This window comes from Tenebrio molitor, chromosome 3 (assembly GCF_963966145.1).
Source record: "Tenebrio molitor chromosome 3, icTenMoli1.1, whole genome shotgun sequence".
Taxonomy (NCBI): domain Eukaryota; kingdom Metazoa; phylum Arthropoda; class Insecta; order Coleoptera; family Tenebrionidae; genus Tenebrio; species Tenebrio molitor.
This window is the reverse complement of record NC_091048.1, coordinates 18,252,633-18,271,953: the sequence shown is the minus strand read 5'-3', so window position 1 is coordinate 18,271,953 and position 19,321 is coordinate 18,252,633. Positions and strand designations below refer to the sequence as shown.

The window sequence follows — 19,321 nt, the reverse complement described above, 5'->3', positions numbered from 1 at the left end:
GGAGAATGCATTTCCGTGTTCGAGTGTCAAATTTCCTCGGGTTTAACTGTTTTGGAATATGTTGGTATACCAAGCAGCCGAAAATTCGTACCTTTTTAAGGTTAGGTTTAAAGCCAAACCATTTTTCCGCCGGAGTGCAGTTCTCGAGTGCTACAGTTGGAGAGCGATTTATCAGAAAAGCCGCTGTGGTGACTGCTTCCGTCCAAAACGATTTTGGCAAGTTGCTGGACAGCAGCATACATCTCGCCTTCTCCACTATAGTCCTGTTCAGCCTCTCTGCGACCCCATTTTGTTCCGGTGTGTAAGGAACCGTGCATTCCATCTGGATACCCTGTTTTTCGAAGTGCTCCATGAGTGCGTTCGTCATGTACTCACGACCATTATCAGACCTGAAGCGTGATATTTTAAGGTTGAAATGAGCTGTGGCCATGGCTTCATATTTTCTAAAAAAACGAGGGATTTCAGTTTTTGAACTTATGGGATAGGCGACAGTGAAATGTGTAAAGTCATCAATGAAGGTTAAGATGTATTTCTTTTTGTCGTGAGATTCTGGAGTGACAGGTCCAAGTAGATCACTGTGTACAAGTTCCAGTGGTCTATTTGTTCGTGGTCGTTTTTCCTTGTGCTGGAGTTTCGTTTGCTTTCCACCTACACATACGTCACACGGTGAAGTTTCAGCATTCTTCGCAGAGATCGTCACCCCGTCCACAATCTGTGACAGTTTTTGCAGTTTGCTGTTTCCTATATGCCCGAGCCTGTGGTGCCAAAGTTTCCCACTTCCGTCAGTCTTGCTGAGATTTGCCACCTCAACATTTTCCTGAAGTTTGAGCTCGTACAGTTTGTTCTTGCATTGTGCGACACCAATAATTTTGTCTCCCTTGAGAATCCGTCCGCAACCTTGCTTAAAGACAACAGCAAGTCCTTGCATCTCAAGTTTCCGCACTGATAACAGATTGATTTCTAATCCTGGAACGATAAGGACTTTTGAAATATAAATATTGTAGACTTTATTTCCAACAACAGATTTGCCTCGAAATTCTCCAAATGTTTCCGCTTTGAGTGTGACACCTGATTTGGCAATTTTAATGCACACAGGATGATCCAGTTTCTGTATATTACTGACATGGTTGCCATTTTTTACCAGATGTTCGGACGCTCCCGAGTCAAGGCACCAAACCGTGCTTTTCACATTTCCACTCAGGTAAGCCGAGAAACTGTGTTCATTTGAGAATTCACTTTCGCCTTCATCTGACGCACTGTTTGTAGCTACGTTAGCATTCCTACTTTTGAATTGTTTTTGTTGATGTTCACTTCTTGATTTATTTAGTCTACATTCTGAACGATAATGACCATATTTTCCACAATTGTGACATCTTCGTTCATTTTTCCATTTCTGTTTCGTTCCTTCCGGTGTGGCAAAAGCCAAAGGTGGCTGCGTTTCATTCTTGCTTTTCCGCTGCTTGCCTTCCCGTTTCCTGTCCTCGTCGCGCAGACGAGTCCTCACAAAGCTCATGGTGAGTTTTTCTGAACTGAGCGTCTCCAGGGCCGTGACGACGGAGTCGTATTCACCAGGCATCGTTAAGAGCAAATGGCACACGATGTCTTGTTCCTCCATCTTGGCACCAGTCGATCGTAGATCACGCATGACTCGATCAAATTTGAGAAAATGAGCCTCCAACGTTTCCTTCGCGGGGCTATATTTCATCAACAGAAGCTCTTTTCGTAGTAGTAACTGACCTGCCAAACCTTGACGTTCAAATGTATTTGTCAGTTCCGTCCAAATTTCAAATGCAGTTTCCTTGTCCTTTACATATTCCAAGTGACTGTCGGCCACTCGTTGGACAATCTGGGACTTGCACTTCTTATCCCTTTTCTTTAGTTGCTCCTTCTTTTTTACTTTATCTTGTGCCGTGATATCTGAGGCATCAACGGCTTCCACTGATGCATTCATCGGTGTTTCCAGGATGTCCAGGAGGTCGAGTTCATCAAGCAGAGTCTCCATGCGGAATTTCCAATTCGAAAAATTCGATCCGTCGAAGAGAGGGACCTTATTCTTGTCGTCGGCCATCGAACGTTGTTAGAACAAATTACGCGTATTTTTAAGTTCGTTAATTTACTTATGACTCTTATTACTCGTCGCGAACTGCGCTCACTGGGCCCATAACCTGTTGTGAGTGTGAACTCTTGAAAAGGTTTTATTTTAATTAATTGTTATTTTTGTTGTACATAGAAACCTTAGAGACTAAAACAAAACACAATATAAACCTACTTTAATTGCCTTTCTCAACACCTTTTTATGTCATGTATTATACGGACCATAAATTAAACAGTAAAAATTCCATATAGATCCGGAGAAAAGTATGTGGAAATAATAGTTATTTATTTAACGAGTTCGTGTGTAATTTGGGATTTTTTTGGCATGAGTGGACCAGTTTAAAACTCGAGTGAAACGAGAGTTTTAAAGGTCCACGAGTGCCAAAAAAGCGCAAATTACACAAGAACGAGTTGAATACAACGTTTTTTTGTTCGACGAGCCCCTTAAAGGCTCCAAATGGCTGAAAATCTTTAAAATTAGCTTGACGTTTCGTTTTGACAAGTTGTCAAATTCATCAAAATCCGTTCACACAGGAGAAAATTCTCAAATTCTGACAGTGTCGAACAAAAAAAAGCTATTTCTTCAATTTCGTAACTGTTCAAAGATGAGACACATGTCTTTTTGGGGGCGGTTAAAAAGTTTTAATATCGGACCGGAAGTGTCAGCAAATGAAATAAAATTCCCAAAAAAGTGAAGTTTATACAGGACGATATTAAAAGACGTTTCCAATAAATCGTAAAACGAAGTCAACAAAGGGGTGCGTATTAATGTAAGTAACTATTTGCGCTGTCTGATGCCTGACTGCTTACCCTTTCCCATCATAATTTGCCAGACATTAACTAATTGCCTAAGGGGTGAGTACACCTGCGACAGTAACTTATTTCCTTGTACACACAGACCTGACAGAAAAACAAATTTTCTCCACCTATCAAAATTGTTTGCAATGTTTAAATTTTGTATACAAAGGGGCACTAAAATTATATTTTTCGAATGTACAAATTAAAGCACGCACGAAATTGTAAACGTTTGCTACACACCGAACGGAAAAATGCTAATTACTTGCTCATTAAGGAAAGAATATTTCAGAAAGCAGAAACGAGAAAGTTGGATCATTCTCGTATTGAGTTATGACGTCGTTTTGAGAAACGAGAATTAATGTTGCGGGAGAGAGGAGAGCCTTCTACTACTAAAGTCTATATTTGAGTCAAATTAAAATGACAAATTATGTCGAGTTCCAGAATTCATTGTGTATTTGCCCTGAAATACGTCAGATGAAAAATAGGCGCAGTAAAAATAAACGAGAATTTTTTTATATGCGATTATATGAATAATGGTAATGATATGGTCCCTGTTTCTTGTACGTCGTTAGGAAAAATTACGGAAGAAAAGATAATTCCATCGTCTTATTTAACTTAACTCCCACGTGCAAAATTAAAATGAGGGGTTCTAAAATGTTTTAAAGTATTTATGAACATGTCGCTAATTAATCTAAGTTGCCAGACAAATTTTTTACTGTACTTAATAGCTGTTTTCAATACAAGTGAGCAAAGTAGTGCATTTAATCACGAGTACGGAAGTTGGGCGTCCGAGCCGAAGGCGAGGACCCCAACTGGACGAGTCATTAAATGCACTTTGTTGAATATGATTTTATCATACATATCATTATCTATCTGTATCAGTATTTTCCATGACTGTTAAAATCAATGAAACAATAAATTCTACAAAATTAGTGCAACACGGAACTCACGAAAACAGTGTTTCACAACAAAAGCATGGATCAACAAAATTCCAAAAAAGAGGTTATGTTGTTAGGCGTTGCATGTTTGTGATTGGTTTAGCTGATTTTAATTGAATCAGTAATACCGTCACATAATGCTTGAATTTTCCTAGAGGTTGAAAGAAAAAACGTGAAGAATGTTTCTCGCTGTGAGGAATATTTTTTTAATAATAAAAGTAAATATTCTATTCAGGAGACTAATAGAAATTCAATTGCTTTGCACTGAAATTCGGTCTCCTTTCAGATGGTCGTAATTATGAAAACGGAATTGGGCACTTCCCAAATTGTTCATTGTGTCGTTAAGAATCGCTGTCTATTGTAAACTGCAGAACTAGTCCCCATTTTAACAAACCTCCAGAGCTTTTTTCCTCATTCTGTCTGAAAGAAACCTAATAAACAGTTCATCGGAATTCGGAGCTTTTATCAATTGAACACCACAAAGGGGAAATTTTATTACGGAATTTTGTTTGTGACCGATTGTACAATTAACAGCCGTACGAAAAAAGATATTGGATTTATTACATTCCAATTGAATCCACTTCTACAATAAGATGGCCCATTATTTCGACGCAGAGAAAGTTTGTGCTTAGGTGGCAAATGAATGCACCAACAAAAACGAAAAATTTATTGCACGGCGCTCGTTGCTACTCGACAAGTTATAAGTGACTTCAACAAACCGCAACAATAAATTGGTCTGAATTATTAAAACACAGAAGTGTAAATGCGAGAAATTTGCCGCATTTTGTTGGTATACATTTTATAGCCGTTTTAATTAGACACCAGTCGGTTTAAATTACAATTAAGACATTTAGATTGGGAAACGTATGGCGGATCGTGTCTTGAAATTTTGCAGAAATCATTGGTAATGAGAGACATTTTATGTTTTTATGTAATTAACCAGAGCTATGAAGATGATGAAATACGTCCATTTTGAGGGTCATGTTTATATGGATTATATTTATACGAATCATATTAAATGGTAAACCTCTAATACAGGGCTTTCATAAATGATTTGTGTCACAAGAAGGCTGTGTCCCCACTGATGCCACCTGATGCATGAATCATTTATGAAAGCCCTATAGAAGCACTATTTATTAGATATAATAGACAAAACGTTGTGAAGAAGAGAACTTTATCGAAAACTTACTAAAAAATTAGGACGACAGGAGTTGGAAACCAAAAAATAAAAAAAAGTAATTTGCTTTGGCAGAACATCAGATCGGAGCATCTCAACGAAAATTTCCGGGTCGCCATTTTCCAGAAATTTAACACAAGAAGGTTTAAAATATTAGAATCGAGTCACCAAAGTGGATTGAAAGGCAACTGAGGAGTAGTTCCTGTAAGATACAGAAAAATTAAACAAATTTAATTTTTGGGAAAACAAGAATTACGCCAATGCGACGTATACGTAATAGAATAGACTGCTTCAAGTGGAGTAAACCTGTTACGGCAAAATCAAAATTTGAAAAAAAAAGTTTAGTTTTGTGATTTCAAAAACGGTATAATATACAGGGTGATTCATATAGTATCATAAAAACTTTAACCGGTGGTAGATTCCAACCCCTAGACACTCTTACAAAAATGTCTAAGGTTAAAATTGTTGAAGATAAAACATGTTGAAGAGTGTACTACCACCTTTTAAGAATTGCAGATAAATGAAAATATTTCACATTGAAACAAACTGTCAGTCATTGTTGTCAAAATGAAACTAAAGCGAACTTTATAATATCAATATTTTCTCTATAGCAAGAATTGTTTGCTTCTATTATGACATTCATGACATGTGTTACACATTGGACGTAAAGTGGAATAATTTAGCGAAGAATGGCATTTATTAATAGTGAAAAAACCGATATGGTAATTTTTGCCAATTTTTGATGTACGACTCAAAATTTTATTGTCAAGAGCCTTTTGAGACCGGAATCTGCCACTGGTTAAAATATTTATGAAACTATATGAATCACCCTGTATGTATAAGCATGAGGCAAGGTGGAAACACCAAAAGAAAAGCAGATGAAATGTACCGCTCAGTGAGCAAAAAAAAACAGCCACAACGCTGCTGAACGATCAAATACCGAAATCTGATCATTTTTCGCGTTGTGGTCGTTCTTTTTGACCACGACACCTTGTAGTTAATGCTGATACGGCCACAAGGCGTTCTGGATTATTCACAATGCTCATAAACCGATCTTTCTTGTTCAGACTAGTCAGTGTGTTGACTACTGCTTTTGAGTAAAGTTCTATTTGTTGATGAGTGAAGTCAAGTAAAATTTTGAAATGTGTAAATATTAGCAGAAAACAATATGAGGGAGGCGTTTAACGAAAAAATGTAAAATATTGTTGATAATAGCAACGATCGAAGTGATTATTTTCGAATGAACGGTATGAAGATACCTATCGTTAATGAGGGGAAAGAAGCAAAACGTTTGAGACAGAGCATAATGTCATTGTCATCCAAACAATATAGAAGGCTGAAGAGGTACGATATCATAACAATTGGGGCATATGAAAAATTAAACACAAGATGAAAATTTTCGATATTTCTGTGAAGCCGATGATTTTTTTGACATTATTGAATCTGCTCACATAGCAACTGGACATAAACGAACAAGAGGTACCTACCTTAACACTTATTATAAAATATACCTAATGATTTTTTTTAAGTTAAGTATAGAGGCTGAAATTAACAAAAAATACTGCAACGTCACTAGAGTAGTTATACAGATGTATTTGTCTCTGCGAGCAATGTCAAGGAAAGAAGAAAATCAAGAAGAAGGGGTTAGTTGTTGCACCAATGCTATCAAACCACATGAATTCCCGATGTCAAATATACTTGATCGATATGCAGACCGAGCCAGACCTAGACTATCGCTTCATATTGAACTATCAGCATCATCTTGCCAAATTTACAATTCTAAAACCACTTAAAAATAAAATAGCTGAAGAAGTCGCATATAATGTAATGGACATTTTTTGCATTTTCGGTGCTCCATTTATACTGCAAAGCGACAACGAAAGAGAGTTTTTCAAGAAAATAATAGAAGCTTTGAAGGATCTGTGGCCAGGTCTCAAAGTTGTACACGGTAAGCCTTGCCATTTACAGTGCCAAGGATCGGTAAAACGATCATCCAATCAGGACGTGAGAAAGAGATACGAGTATGTTGGTGGCATGGATGCTTGTCAATAAAACCAAACAATGATGAGAGGGTTTACGGTTAATTCAGAGCAAAAGAATTGTGCCTTGCATGAAGGAATTTAAAAAAAGTCCTTACGAGGCAGTGTTTGGTAGCACGCAAAGAATCGGTCTGGCAGTTTCTTCCCTGGAAAGGGAGACATATGCGAAGATTTTGGAATCATTCAACCATGTAAAAAATGCGGTTTAAAAGTACACATGAAGTGTGGTATTCCAAATGAAGGTTACGTTGTATGCAGGCTTTGCAGCAGACATGATGCTAAAGTCGGATTGAAGAAGCAAGCTGAAAAAATGTTAGCTTTGTCCCGTGCCGTAGCCCAAGTTCCGGATATCGACAGAGGAGGGCTCTTCATTAAATTTGAGAAAAGCTTCAGCACGTTCGTCTGGGTCAAAACAAGGATTTGTCAGGTGCCATTGTAAACGTTACTGTAATACAAAAAAAGTGCAACTGTAGGGTCAATGAGGTGTTGTAGAATTCTAAATGCCACAATAGTAGTGTCTGTAAGAACAAATGAATACCAATTTTCAATTTTACCTCTTAACTACCTGTGGTTCATTGGGTTAATATTCCATTTTTTATAGTTTCGTGTGGAAATAAACTTATTTAAAGTAAAATATTTTCAGTTATTACTTTTGTCAACCTTGTAATTAAATTTCAGAAGCACAAATGATTTATGAGCGTTGTAAATAATCCAGAACGCATCGTGGCCATTTAAGTATTAACTACAACGTGTCGTGGTCAAAAAGAACGACCACTAAGCGAAAAATGATCAGATTTCGGTATCTGGTCGTTCAGCACCGTCCGCAACGCGTTGTGGCTGTTTTTTCGTTTACTGATGAGAGGTTTCGATCTTTAGGCGTAACATACTCGTATATCAGGTGTTTTTTTTTAAATTCCACCTCGTAGTAGGCGTTGAAGAGTCGATTGTAAACGTACCACTCGTGTAAAACGTAAGATCCGTGATCCGTAACGTGTATAGTAGGTTCACAATCGACTCTTCAACACCTATTATGAGGTGAATTAAAAAAAAAAACACCCGATACAATGCGAGTAGGTAAAGTGAGGAATAAAATTCCCTAAATGTATGTCTTTGATTTTTGACAGAAATCCTCGAATACGTGAATTGGTCGTCGTTTGGCTTAAATTATATTTTTCTGTTCCACGCAATGACGGTGCAAAAGGAACAACTCAATAATGTTAAATGGCAATGGGGTTCAAATGTTTTATTTTTTGAAACATGTTTTTATGTTTTATCCAATATTGAAATCATTTTACAGTCGGTCGATTAAAAAAAAAAGGATTTCAATACATTTCGATAACATCAACAGCTTGAGGGTCAGAAACACACATGAAATTTGGCAAATTCGACGATAGATTATCAACGAATTGGAATATTGTTTAGTTATCACTTTTCTGTTAGGAAGTTGGTGGAGCTCATTTTAAAAATTTAATTTGATGAGATATTTTTGTTTATAGTAAAATTTTCTAATATCTATTGGTCTAGCAGTTTCGACAATACTGTACAGATGACTTCTTTTAATAAAATTATAGACAACGATAACAAACGAGACGTTTATTCCCAAATAAACATAATTCTCATAAAATCATAAAATAATTAACGAAATACTTCACAAAAATAAGTTGTCACAAATATAATCTTGCAATCATGCTAGAGAAAAAAAGAAAAAATTATGCAACCAAATCGACATAAGTGCATGCCCCTGAAACTCTGCCAAAGCCGTTAAAATTGGTAGAGGTGTTGGATTCTCTCGTGGGCTGTGACCTTGAAAATTCTGCGCGAAGGCGGAGCGGTAAACTACTTTCAAATTCAAATACATACAAACATTACAAATAAATGAGAGAGAGAGAGAGACGAAACTAACGTAACGAATGACGATGTTTTCCTATCGGTTTGTAGCGCCTAGTTGAGACCGATATTCATCGTTTGCGCAAATATGACTCATAGCCCATGAGAACATCCAACACCTTGCGAGTAAAACCGTGTATCCTATAGACAGACCCTCGTCATCACTCATCTTTTCTGCTGTACCTACGTATTTTAACAAAGTACAAAATTATTCACGTAAGATGACGAGCCTGATCAGGTAAAAATGCAACCCAAAATACGATTTATAAAGCTATCTCGATCCCTACATACATTATCATATTGCACATAAAACATAGATAGCTTTTAACGTCAGCCTAATGAATGTCAAGTTTTGACAGAAAAATACCTCTCTCAACAAAGTATGATTTAATAACAACAATAATAAAGTAATGGGTAAGTAGGATCATGTCGGTTCTGTCATCGTTCTAAAACATTTTCAAATACTAAATATGAAGGAAAAATGCAATGACAGATATACTTTTCAAACTAATAGAATACTAATAGAATTTTTAAAAACCAAAACACAATGTATCCTTTGTAAAATGTAGTGTGGGTTGCATTTTTACCTGGTCAGGCTCGTCAATCGTCATCTTACGTGAATAACCCTGTATAATTAAAATAAGTAGGTATATGCCATTCACGATGTTTTGGCATAAGGGGAGGCTATGGAAAAAGTGCATTTAAGTTGGCAGTAAAGCTGTCCGTTGAATTAGGTTATTTTTTTCTAAGTTTGAGGTTATAAACTGCGTCATTGTCTAGTGCATTGTTGTCAGTTTTAATACTTTGCAATATAAAATACTCACACATTTTTAATCCAATTTAACAAAACAGGAAACTGACTTGAACAGACTACAGAATAGTAGGGACCGGGACCGAAAGATGAAATGGCTCCTGTTAATTTATGCACCACTTAGATAACCCACCCATACAGTGTCTTAACCAACCAGTTAGTAACTTCTCAATGAATTTATCATTTTAACCAAAACATTCCTAGAACTAGATTGTATAAAATCTTTTACCTACTTATTAAGCCTTACTTTATTCCAATCTTTCTGCAAAATATTTACACACCCATCGTCTATGACAAAAAAGAACAAAACTATTCAACTTCCATAATTTCATTAGAAAATTCTGAATCATCATTACCTGCATCAAAATCCCAATTAAATTCCGAGTCAGATTCTCCTAATGAAATTATTACAGGAAGAACGTTTTCAAATGAAAGATTTCACACTAATTTTGCCCAATCTTCCGAAATAAGTTCTTTACAATATCTACAAAAATGTTGGCAAATTTCAGGAGTACATTTCAAAATAGACTCAAGCCCTAAATTCACAACTCTATCGCGAAGTTGTAATAGGTCTTACAAAACCCCTGTGCCATTTCAATTGGGTCGTTGTTTCTTCCTTCACTATCCGTGCTACATATTTATCTTGTACTCACCTACGATTTAATTTATACACAAAAAAAAACTTGACTTCATTGTAACTTACTGAAAATATGTTCTGCAGTCTAATACAAACACCATCAATACGTTTTAAAGTCGCTTAATTATGATTACGGTAAATGCGGCAACATGTTACTTTCATTTTGATAGGTCCGCATGTCAGGCACTTTAGTGATAGTAGAGATGACAGAAATCAAACATGTATCCAACGTTAAAAAATGAAATCATAGCCTCCCCTTATGCCAAAACATCATGAATGGTATATATGTCCATTCATTTTGTATTGTAAATTTTGGCCATATACTCGTAGTGTACATATATCAAATTGAAGTTTTGGTTAGAAGCCAATGGTAATAAGTAGATGAGCATTGATTGCATGTAAATTATCAATGTACTCGTATACGTATAAGTTCTGCTTCATCTATTTCTATTTCAGCACATGATTTATCCTTGCGTTACACGGGTGCATTGCTAGTCGGGTTGGGTCTGAGAGACCCAAAATTGATTAATTTTTTTTTGCAAATTAGATCATGGTTTTTAAGTTCTGTTGCTGTTATGTTCTCCGTTAGTGTGTTTGTTTTTCACATATCCATTTAATTATTACAAATTTTAATTTAAAAATAAGGTATGTTCTAATCATAACGCAGCCCTTCAAAATTTACAAAAATATTTTGCTTTACAATCTTTGCATTGCTTACAGCGTCCTAGACTATTTTCAGGTGGTTCCGGGCGCTGTTCCTCCGGAAGCCCTGTCAAGCACATTGTTGATTCTCGAATGCTTCGTTTGAGGTGTAGATCATTCCCTATTTATATTTCTTACTTGAGGCTCTCGTCTTGTGTTTATTATTTGTTATTTGTTGTTTTGTTTGTTATTTGTTTTTTTTTTTTTTCAGAATATAAGAATAAAAAAGTTACGCGATGACACGGGTTGGGTTTCACAGACCCAAATGCCCTCCAGACCAAAAACGGCTGAGGAATTATTTTAATTAATTCCTACAATCTAAAATACACCAAAAGTTGAGAAGGTACTGAAGAGTCCAATTAAATTACTTAAAACATAACGAAAATATAGCGAATTTTTACATGGTCTGGGTCTCACAGACCCAACCCGTGCGACGCAGTGTTATATGATTTCAATAATCATTAGAAACAGTACTTCTTTTCTTGATTCATTTTCCAAAAACTCTCCATCCCTTTTCCTCGGTAATTTTTTCTTGAATTTTTTCTTCTTTCTCTTTAATTATCTCTTCTAATTTGAGTTTATACAGACCACTGTTAGTACGGCCATTTTCCACGATTCTTTGAAAACGATTTACGTTATATTATTTCATTCTATTTCAAGTACTTCATTAGAAAAGGTTGTGTTCCAACACGATCAAACTTTCTGAACTATTAAAAAAATATATCCAACCACTGAGTACCACTGTAGTTGAACCTGGTCTGGTGAGATGTCATGAAGTTTCCACTGGCACTCATTTAAACTTTTACGGTGATCGTCTTTATTCTGTCAGCAATTGACAAAGCTCCAATTTGTTTTTTATGTCTATTAGTTCTTTCGACATTTGGTGTGAACACTTGTCCGTATCTACAATTTCCTCTACGTCGAATTATTTTCGAAATACATACAACAAAATCGAATTCCCCTGACCTTGAAGCTAAGAGATATGTAGCTACGGGTTTCACTTGCCTCTTTCCACAAGCTCATTTTTATTGAAACCATATTTTATCTTGTTCCTTTCATCCAACTGGAACCAACACTCTTGAATTTCATTGACATAAGTTCATACAAACTGTACTCCACCTTAGAAACGTAATCCACCAATTCTCGCTGGCTTTTTTTAAAATACAGATAAATAACTGCGTACCTGGTTTTCGGCGTCTACATATGAGGGAAGTAACACGGAGATTTGTTTTATGAAATTTAATCTCAGAAACCGAATGTATTAAAAGTTAGGGAATGTCAGTGTCGCTTTTGAAATCTGATCGTTATACCGTACAAAAAGACCTACATCGCTCGAACAACGATGATGGAAACAGTGAGAAACATATAACAAGATATATTTCATTTGCGCCTTTCCTAAATGTCATTTAAGTGAACCGAAGGAAATTTGAGTACATTTACGAGGTTTGCAACTCGAGTGTGTGGGAAACCGCACAAAAAAGTTATCGACATTTGCCATTATGTTATTCAATGAACGAACTCAACGAGTGTAATTTTTTTACACAGTTTAATAATAAAAGCGTTAAACTTTGTATTTGTGCTGAAATGCGGTTCTAATCGAGTTTCATAATCGTATGCAAGGTGATAGCACATAGTCTATTCATAATTGTGTTAAGCTCTAACTTGCTTTGCTCAATTCAACAAGCAACAGTGAACGTAGTTATGTACTAGTGCTGGTCTAACCTGAATACAATTAACCGTTTAAGCTTCGCAACATCTCCGTATTAATTTCCGTCGTAAGTTTTTAGAACAGGAAAGGAAATAATTGTAGACGGAAGTGGCCGCATTTCTGTGAATATTAATTACGATGCAAATCCATTGTAAACACTTTTCAATATCAAAGTCTCACGCCTAATTAAAAAATAATTAAAAGCTCCGTCCGTGCCTCGGAGTAATTTCGTAAGCATTAAAGAATTTTAAGGATTTTAAAAGTTGGACGATCTAAAATATTTACAGCGAAACGCAACGTTTCCAACTCTTTTAGAAAGTAATAACACGTTTTATTTTGTGCGAAAATGACTTTGAAGTACTTTGCCAGCCGAATTATTCGGCTTGTAATTTCCTGTTTAAGATTATCTTAGACATAGTTATCTGACGGCTTTAATGAACGATTAATTTCAAAGCAGAATTATTTCGTTCTTTTCGTTGCTCTGCAATTTCTCGAGCGATTAATTTGAGATTATGAATCTTAAAAACAGAATAAATTACGAATGCAAGGAACCAACCCCTCGTAATTTTTATTCAGAGTCAGACTCGCTCGTAATATAGTAAGCAGACATGCACTTTTAAGTTTCCTTTGAAACTTACACTGAACTTACAATTTTTCCTTTTAAATGAAGAGTTTAACTTCAAAATGTCAAATGCTGCACAACTTTGTCGGAAAATTGAATTTTTCAGACTTTGCATTTAAAAATACGACATTTCTACAGCGGGATTCCCTTCGTTCAGATGAAATAAGAGTGAATCAAGTGTCTATTGTAAATTAAACTATCTTAATGATAACCGCCACGTTTTAAACGGCAAAAGCCCATTTTCATCAAGAATATAATAAACGAAGAAAACAATTAGAAAATTATTTGCTCAGCTGTATTGTTTACATTATTTTAATACTTGTGATTTCAAACAAAATGCTGTAGTTAAACATCTGGATAAACCAGTCGTTAAAAATAAATATTAAACTAATGAAAAAAATCTAATATAGAAAATGAAACATTTCAGGCAATGTAGAGATTTCTTCATTTTCATTGGATATTAGATACCATTAATAGTCCATTATTCAATGAGCGAGCATTGATGTCTATGACTCATGAGATTCATCCGAGCGAGTCATAGCCATTATCCGCGAGTAGAATACTATACTTCTTCTAAGACTATGAAGAGGAATTGATAAATAAGTTTCATTATTAGACAAACTGAAACTGACGTTTTACAATAATTATTACTTTGCATATTTGATGCCATTGCAATAAATTTGCGATTGGACTTCATAAACTAGGTATTACGATAATTGCTGTGAGTTTTGAATTATTATTCGAGGAGCCGTGGGTAATGATACCTGTTATCTAATAAAAAACACTTTAATAATTACAATATTATACAATAGGAGTAGAAAATATAAATTACTTTTTAGTGTAAAGAATAAACACCTCTAATGTGAAATATTCTTGACAATTGTATCACATTACAATTTTATTTGATTCAGTGATAATAAGTTATGTAAATGTAAGGGGACAAAGAAGTTATAATAATATAGAAGATTAATCTGAAAACGTTGATAAGGCAAAGTTTAATTTCGCAGAAAATTATTCAGGGTTCGAACGAAAATATCTTCTTTAAGAAAATTACTTTTTATTTCAATTATGAAAAGTAATGGTCCAGGCTTCAGATATTATATCTTTCCTAAAGCTGGTTGCTGCATCGAGTAGAATTGTTTATTAGAATTATAATTAGATTTAATGGTTTATGGTCTGTGCAGTAATCCAACAAATTTGTTGGAATGGATGATAATTTTATGCATTGGAAAGGTAAAATAATTAGCGTTATCTGATTGGAAAAGCTGAGCCAATAGCGGATGCTGCTAAATTCGCCATATAAACAGCGGTAAATCTATACATTGTTGGAGTATAAGTACAGCAGCTTTTGATTTGTTACAGACGTGCCCTTAACGAGAACCGCATCTGAGCTGCACGATGGGGTCACGAACTAAACCCCCGAGCTGCAGCTGGGGCGGCTCAGCAAGAGCCACCATCTTCGTTATCATCCTGCCAGCGGCCACTTCCGCCGCCTCTCTCCAAGGTAAATCAATAATAAAAACACACGAAGGTTATTATCGTTGAAAAATCAATTTTCCCAGCTTTCTATCGCTTCTCTCGTGCTACCAACACCACTTCAATGGAAAACCTGTACAACTGTACGGAAACATCGTGCGAGCTGGAGAACGACACCTTGGCCCATAACGCTACCAACGACACGCTCACCGACGGCAGCAGAGGCGAACCCTTGGCCGACCTCATCCTTATGGGGGTCCTGTCAGTTGTCCTGGGTCTCATGATACTGGTCACGGTGATAGGTAGGAGTTCTTTTATTGTTTTAATGATGATGGCGAGCGATTAGCGCCATTATGGACCGGCCATTGATGCATTCAGCAGAAATAAACAGCCGAACAGGTCCTAACAGCGTGCTTTCTTCTGATAGAATTGCGGACTACGGCAGTTCAGTTTATTTTTTTAATTTACAGTATCAAGCGGCGGTCCAAACGATTTGGTAAAAGATTTTCGAAGCTCGTTTATTCAATTGATGGAATTAACGGGGTGCTCAAAGTACCCTTTTAATTAAAAAAATCTGCTAAATTATCGGCGAAAATAAATTGCAGTGGAAATGAAGTGTGAGTTCAAAGAAACCTGTTCGATGGACCATCAGGGAAAACAGCTCGACGGTCTAATCCTCCTATATTCAATGTTGTTGAAAATGTAGTGAAACTAGATTTATTTGGTCAGATAGAGGAGACGTGTCGTATGGAGTCTTTGCTGCATTTTTTTTTAATATAGGAAACCATCCACAAAGGCGCAAATGTCAATTTAGAAAAGCTGCACCAACGTTTAGCAAAAACGATGTTTTTGTGAAAGCAATTCTATTTAACATTAATTTTTTCTTTTTAAAGTTGGAATAATGAATTGCATTTTTTGTTGTAAGTTTGGTAAAAACACATCCTTATTTGAAGAAAAGTTAAACGTATGTTTAAGAAACTTCATTTCTCTCATGCTTTCTACTCCATATATTTATTTTTGAATAATTAAGTTAACTCAGATGTAATTCACTCGAGTGCTCGGTTTTTAACTCTCACTTTCACATTAGTTCATTTATTTTATTTTTTCCATTAAATTATTTCCATTATATTTACCTCCAACGTACCATCACTGTAAACACTAAATTATTAGCTTTTAACCCTGATTCGGAAGATTTAGGGAATAAAAACGAGACACGTACTCTAGACAGATCCAGTTGAAAATCTCGCGTGATGTAATAACAAAAAGTAAATGAGAACTTCTGGCAAGATAGTAAAAGCGGTTGTAAAATCTGAAGAGGTACACAGATGAAGTCCTTGGGATTATTTGAAAATTTAACGCTGGATGCACGAGAGGAAAATTCACAATTTAACGACAATCTGTGCTATTGTACTTCAAACGGTCCGAAAAGTTTACAGCATTAATAATTTACCCTCATTTTTGTATGAGACTCCAAATTGGCTAATTAAAACTGAACGGGATAGTAAACCGACAAAAGCCCACCATCGCTTTTGAATCACTCGATTATTTTTATTTTGGTGTGCCAGGAAAATTTCGTTATTACGGCGTATTAGTTGGTAACGCGAATAGCAGGGATGCTGACGGTTACGGTCGATGAATTCTAGTTTTTTCTGGAAAAAATTTACCTACATATAACGGAAGAATAATTTAAATATAAGAAGTGAATACATAAAAATGTATTTGGTGGAACAAACTTTTGCAGATTAAAATATCCAGTTAGAAACTGTGCCATTTGTCGGAATAATTGCATAGTTAAAATTTTATCATTTTCAGAACTATCCCCATCATACAAAACCTTACTCGTATTCTACAACTGAGGAATTTAATAAACTTAGATTGTGGTTTTAAATTTAAGTAAAATATATTGTTCAAATTGTTTTTTTGTATCACCATTAAATAGATCGATATTTGTAATCAATAACATGCGTCTAAAGTGGGCTTTTTCTCACAATTTACACTTAACCAAATTAGCAACAGTGTTTCGTGATCACTTTCACTATAGTGTTCACTAATTTTATTATTTTGTATAATAATGGTCAATGCGCATATTTCAGCCTGGTGACATCTTTTTATTTTAGCTGGTTACCTAACTTACGTAATGGTAGTAAGAAGTTGATGCTACTAGATTTTTATTTTGAAATTTTATTAATTATTTTTTTCGTAATAATTTTATTTTACAGAGACAATGGTGTTGCAAAAAATTATGCATTAACTTGTGCATGAAGCACTTTATGTGCCCTCGTTATGCTCGTGTCTATAATCTTCCCCTGTGTAAAGAGTGATTTTTAATACACATGTCGCATAATAGTATATTATGATATGAGTCTTATAAGAAGCATTTTATAGAACGCACAGATTTAGGAAGGAGTAAGAGCTACATACAACGTGTAACAGAAATAAGTACATTAATTTTAACTGGTAATAGAACTCGTCAAAAGGAACAACTTTTCTATCTACCATTTTGCCGAAAAACGATGTTTAATTCCAAAAAAAAATTAGAGAGATTTTTCACTAAAATAACCCTACTCCACTAAATACTGCAATGGCTAATTGAGATCAGCGCTAATATGAAAAAAACGTCCATTTTCATCCAGAAAACGTGTTTTAACGCAGAAATCGAAATTCAAAGAAATCTACCCGTGTAGCAAAAAATCCACTTCGTAAGATTCGGGTTGTTCCACGTTTTTATGTAGCTTAGTTTTGGAGATATGAACGATTTTAGAAAAATCTTTCCTATTTTTTTAAGCCACTACGCAACGTTTTTCGCCAAAATGGCAGAGAGAAAAGTTGTTCCTTTTGATGAGTTCTATTACCAGTAAAAATTAATCTACTTATTTCAGAAACACCCTGTATAGTTGACTCAAGTTGTAAAAAATCACTTATCATCTGCAACAGCATTTTTTCAATATTTTTAAACCAAATGAAGGCACAAAGGGACCAGAAAATCATAGTTTGGATTGAATATTTTCAACTTGAGTCAACTTACACATGGTCTATTACAGCACCCAAATCAGCTGTTAACGCACTCTTTTGAGTGCTGTAATAACTTTGTTATGAACGCAAAATACAAGAATAACTATTATTATCAACTTATTCAACCGTTATGAGGAATTTATATTAATTAAGTTACCTAAGTTGTGTTGGACATCATTTGCATAAGTTTTTTAACACATACACAAATTATTTATATAGTTGTAAAAAATAAATATTGAGATCTTTCTAATTACCATCTAGATATAAAATACTTTTCATTACATTTTCTACATTTTCCTGAACAATTTTATTAAATCATGAAAAGTGTAGTCCTTATTAGCTGCAGGAAACAAATTCAGTAATGAAAAGTTAGATAAACAGGAGAAACATAATAGTATATTAAAGAACGAGTTTTATAAGGGTTGATTTGGCGCACGAGTCCCAAGTGTAGAAAACGACCCGTAGGGGAGTTTTGTATAGGACGAGTGCGCCAGTGCCCTTATAAAACGAGTTTTTTATGTTATTTTTTACAATTTGCACCCTTGTTTTAATTTTTAAATAAAAAAAATAAATTTTCAAATTCTAAGGAATTTTGTATTAATTGGTAATTCAAGGTAACGGATGCAACTACATCTGCAACATATGTTAAAAAGTAGAGCTTGAACATTAATATTGGAAGTTTTTTGGTGTAAATGACAATAATACACTGAAATATTGATAAACATTTTCTTAGAGATCTATTAAATCACGAGTGCTTTAAGAGATAACCATAAACGACTCCAAATTGAATACAATAATAGACCTATTAGAGACGCAGATTCTAAAAAAGAGTTTATACATTTTAATGGCGTGGGAAAATTAATTAGAAACTGTGGTATTGTTTATGTCGTAAATTTTGAAGTTATATATTTTTAAAATATGTTACACGTCGAGGAAAATGTTCCCAGCAAAATGCAATTGCTCGTAAAAATATTTTGTAAAAGCCTTCTCATTTGCGTAGCTCTAAAATGACAAGAACTCGGGGTTTTTTACTTTACTGTAGCATTTTAAAGAGACATGTGATTCCTTTAAGTATTCGTCTTACTTGGCGTGGTTTCATGTTACAGCAGGATAATAGGAAACCCTAAACGTACTTATATCTAAATTATAATAATGTAAAAAAGAAAATAATACATACATGATCTGACCTTCTCAGAATCTAGATTGTAATGCTATACAACTTCAACAGGTGAATTCAGATAGTGTTAGTATAAGCATTATAAATGATTGTCCCATCGCAGTTGGTCTTGAAAAACACACAAATTTTGGATGTGCCGCCAGCCTCGCAACGTTAGACAAGCTAGTACACAGATTTCCACTACCGTTGGTATCGCCACCTATCAGCGATACTACTCTGACTCATGTCACAAGGCTTGCTGCA

At 35.1% G+C, this 19,321-nt stretch overlaps 1 protein-coding gene across 1 annotated transcript in view; it reads left to right on the top strand.

Moving 5' to 3' along the window:
* Positions 1–19,321, top strand: part of LOC138125669 (5-hydroxytryptamine receptor-like) — a 256,405-nt gene that overhangs the window by 178,818 nt on the left and 58,266 nt on the right. Inside the window, exons 3-4 of the mRNA XM_069041104.1 lie at positions 14,776–14,917; positions 14,976–15,191. Coding sequence (XP_068897205.1) covers positions 14,812–14,917; positions 14,976–15,191 — 322 coding nt within the window. The 5' untranslated portion in view covers positions 14,776–14,811. The remainder of the gene's footprint in view (positions 1–14,775; positions 14,918–14,975; positions 15,192–19,321) is intronic.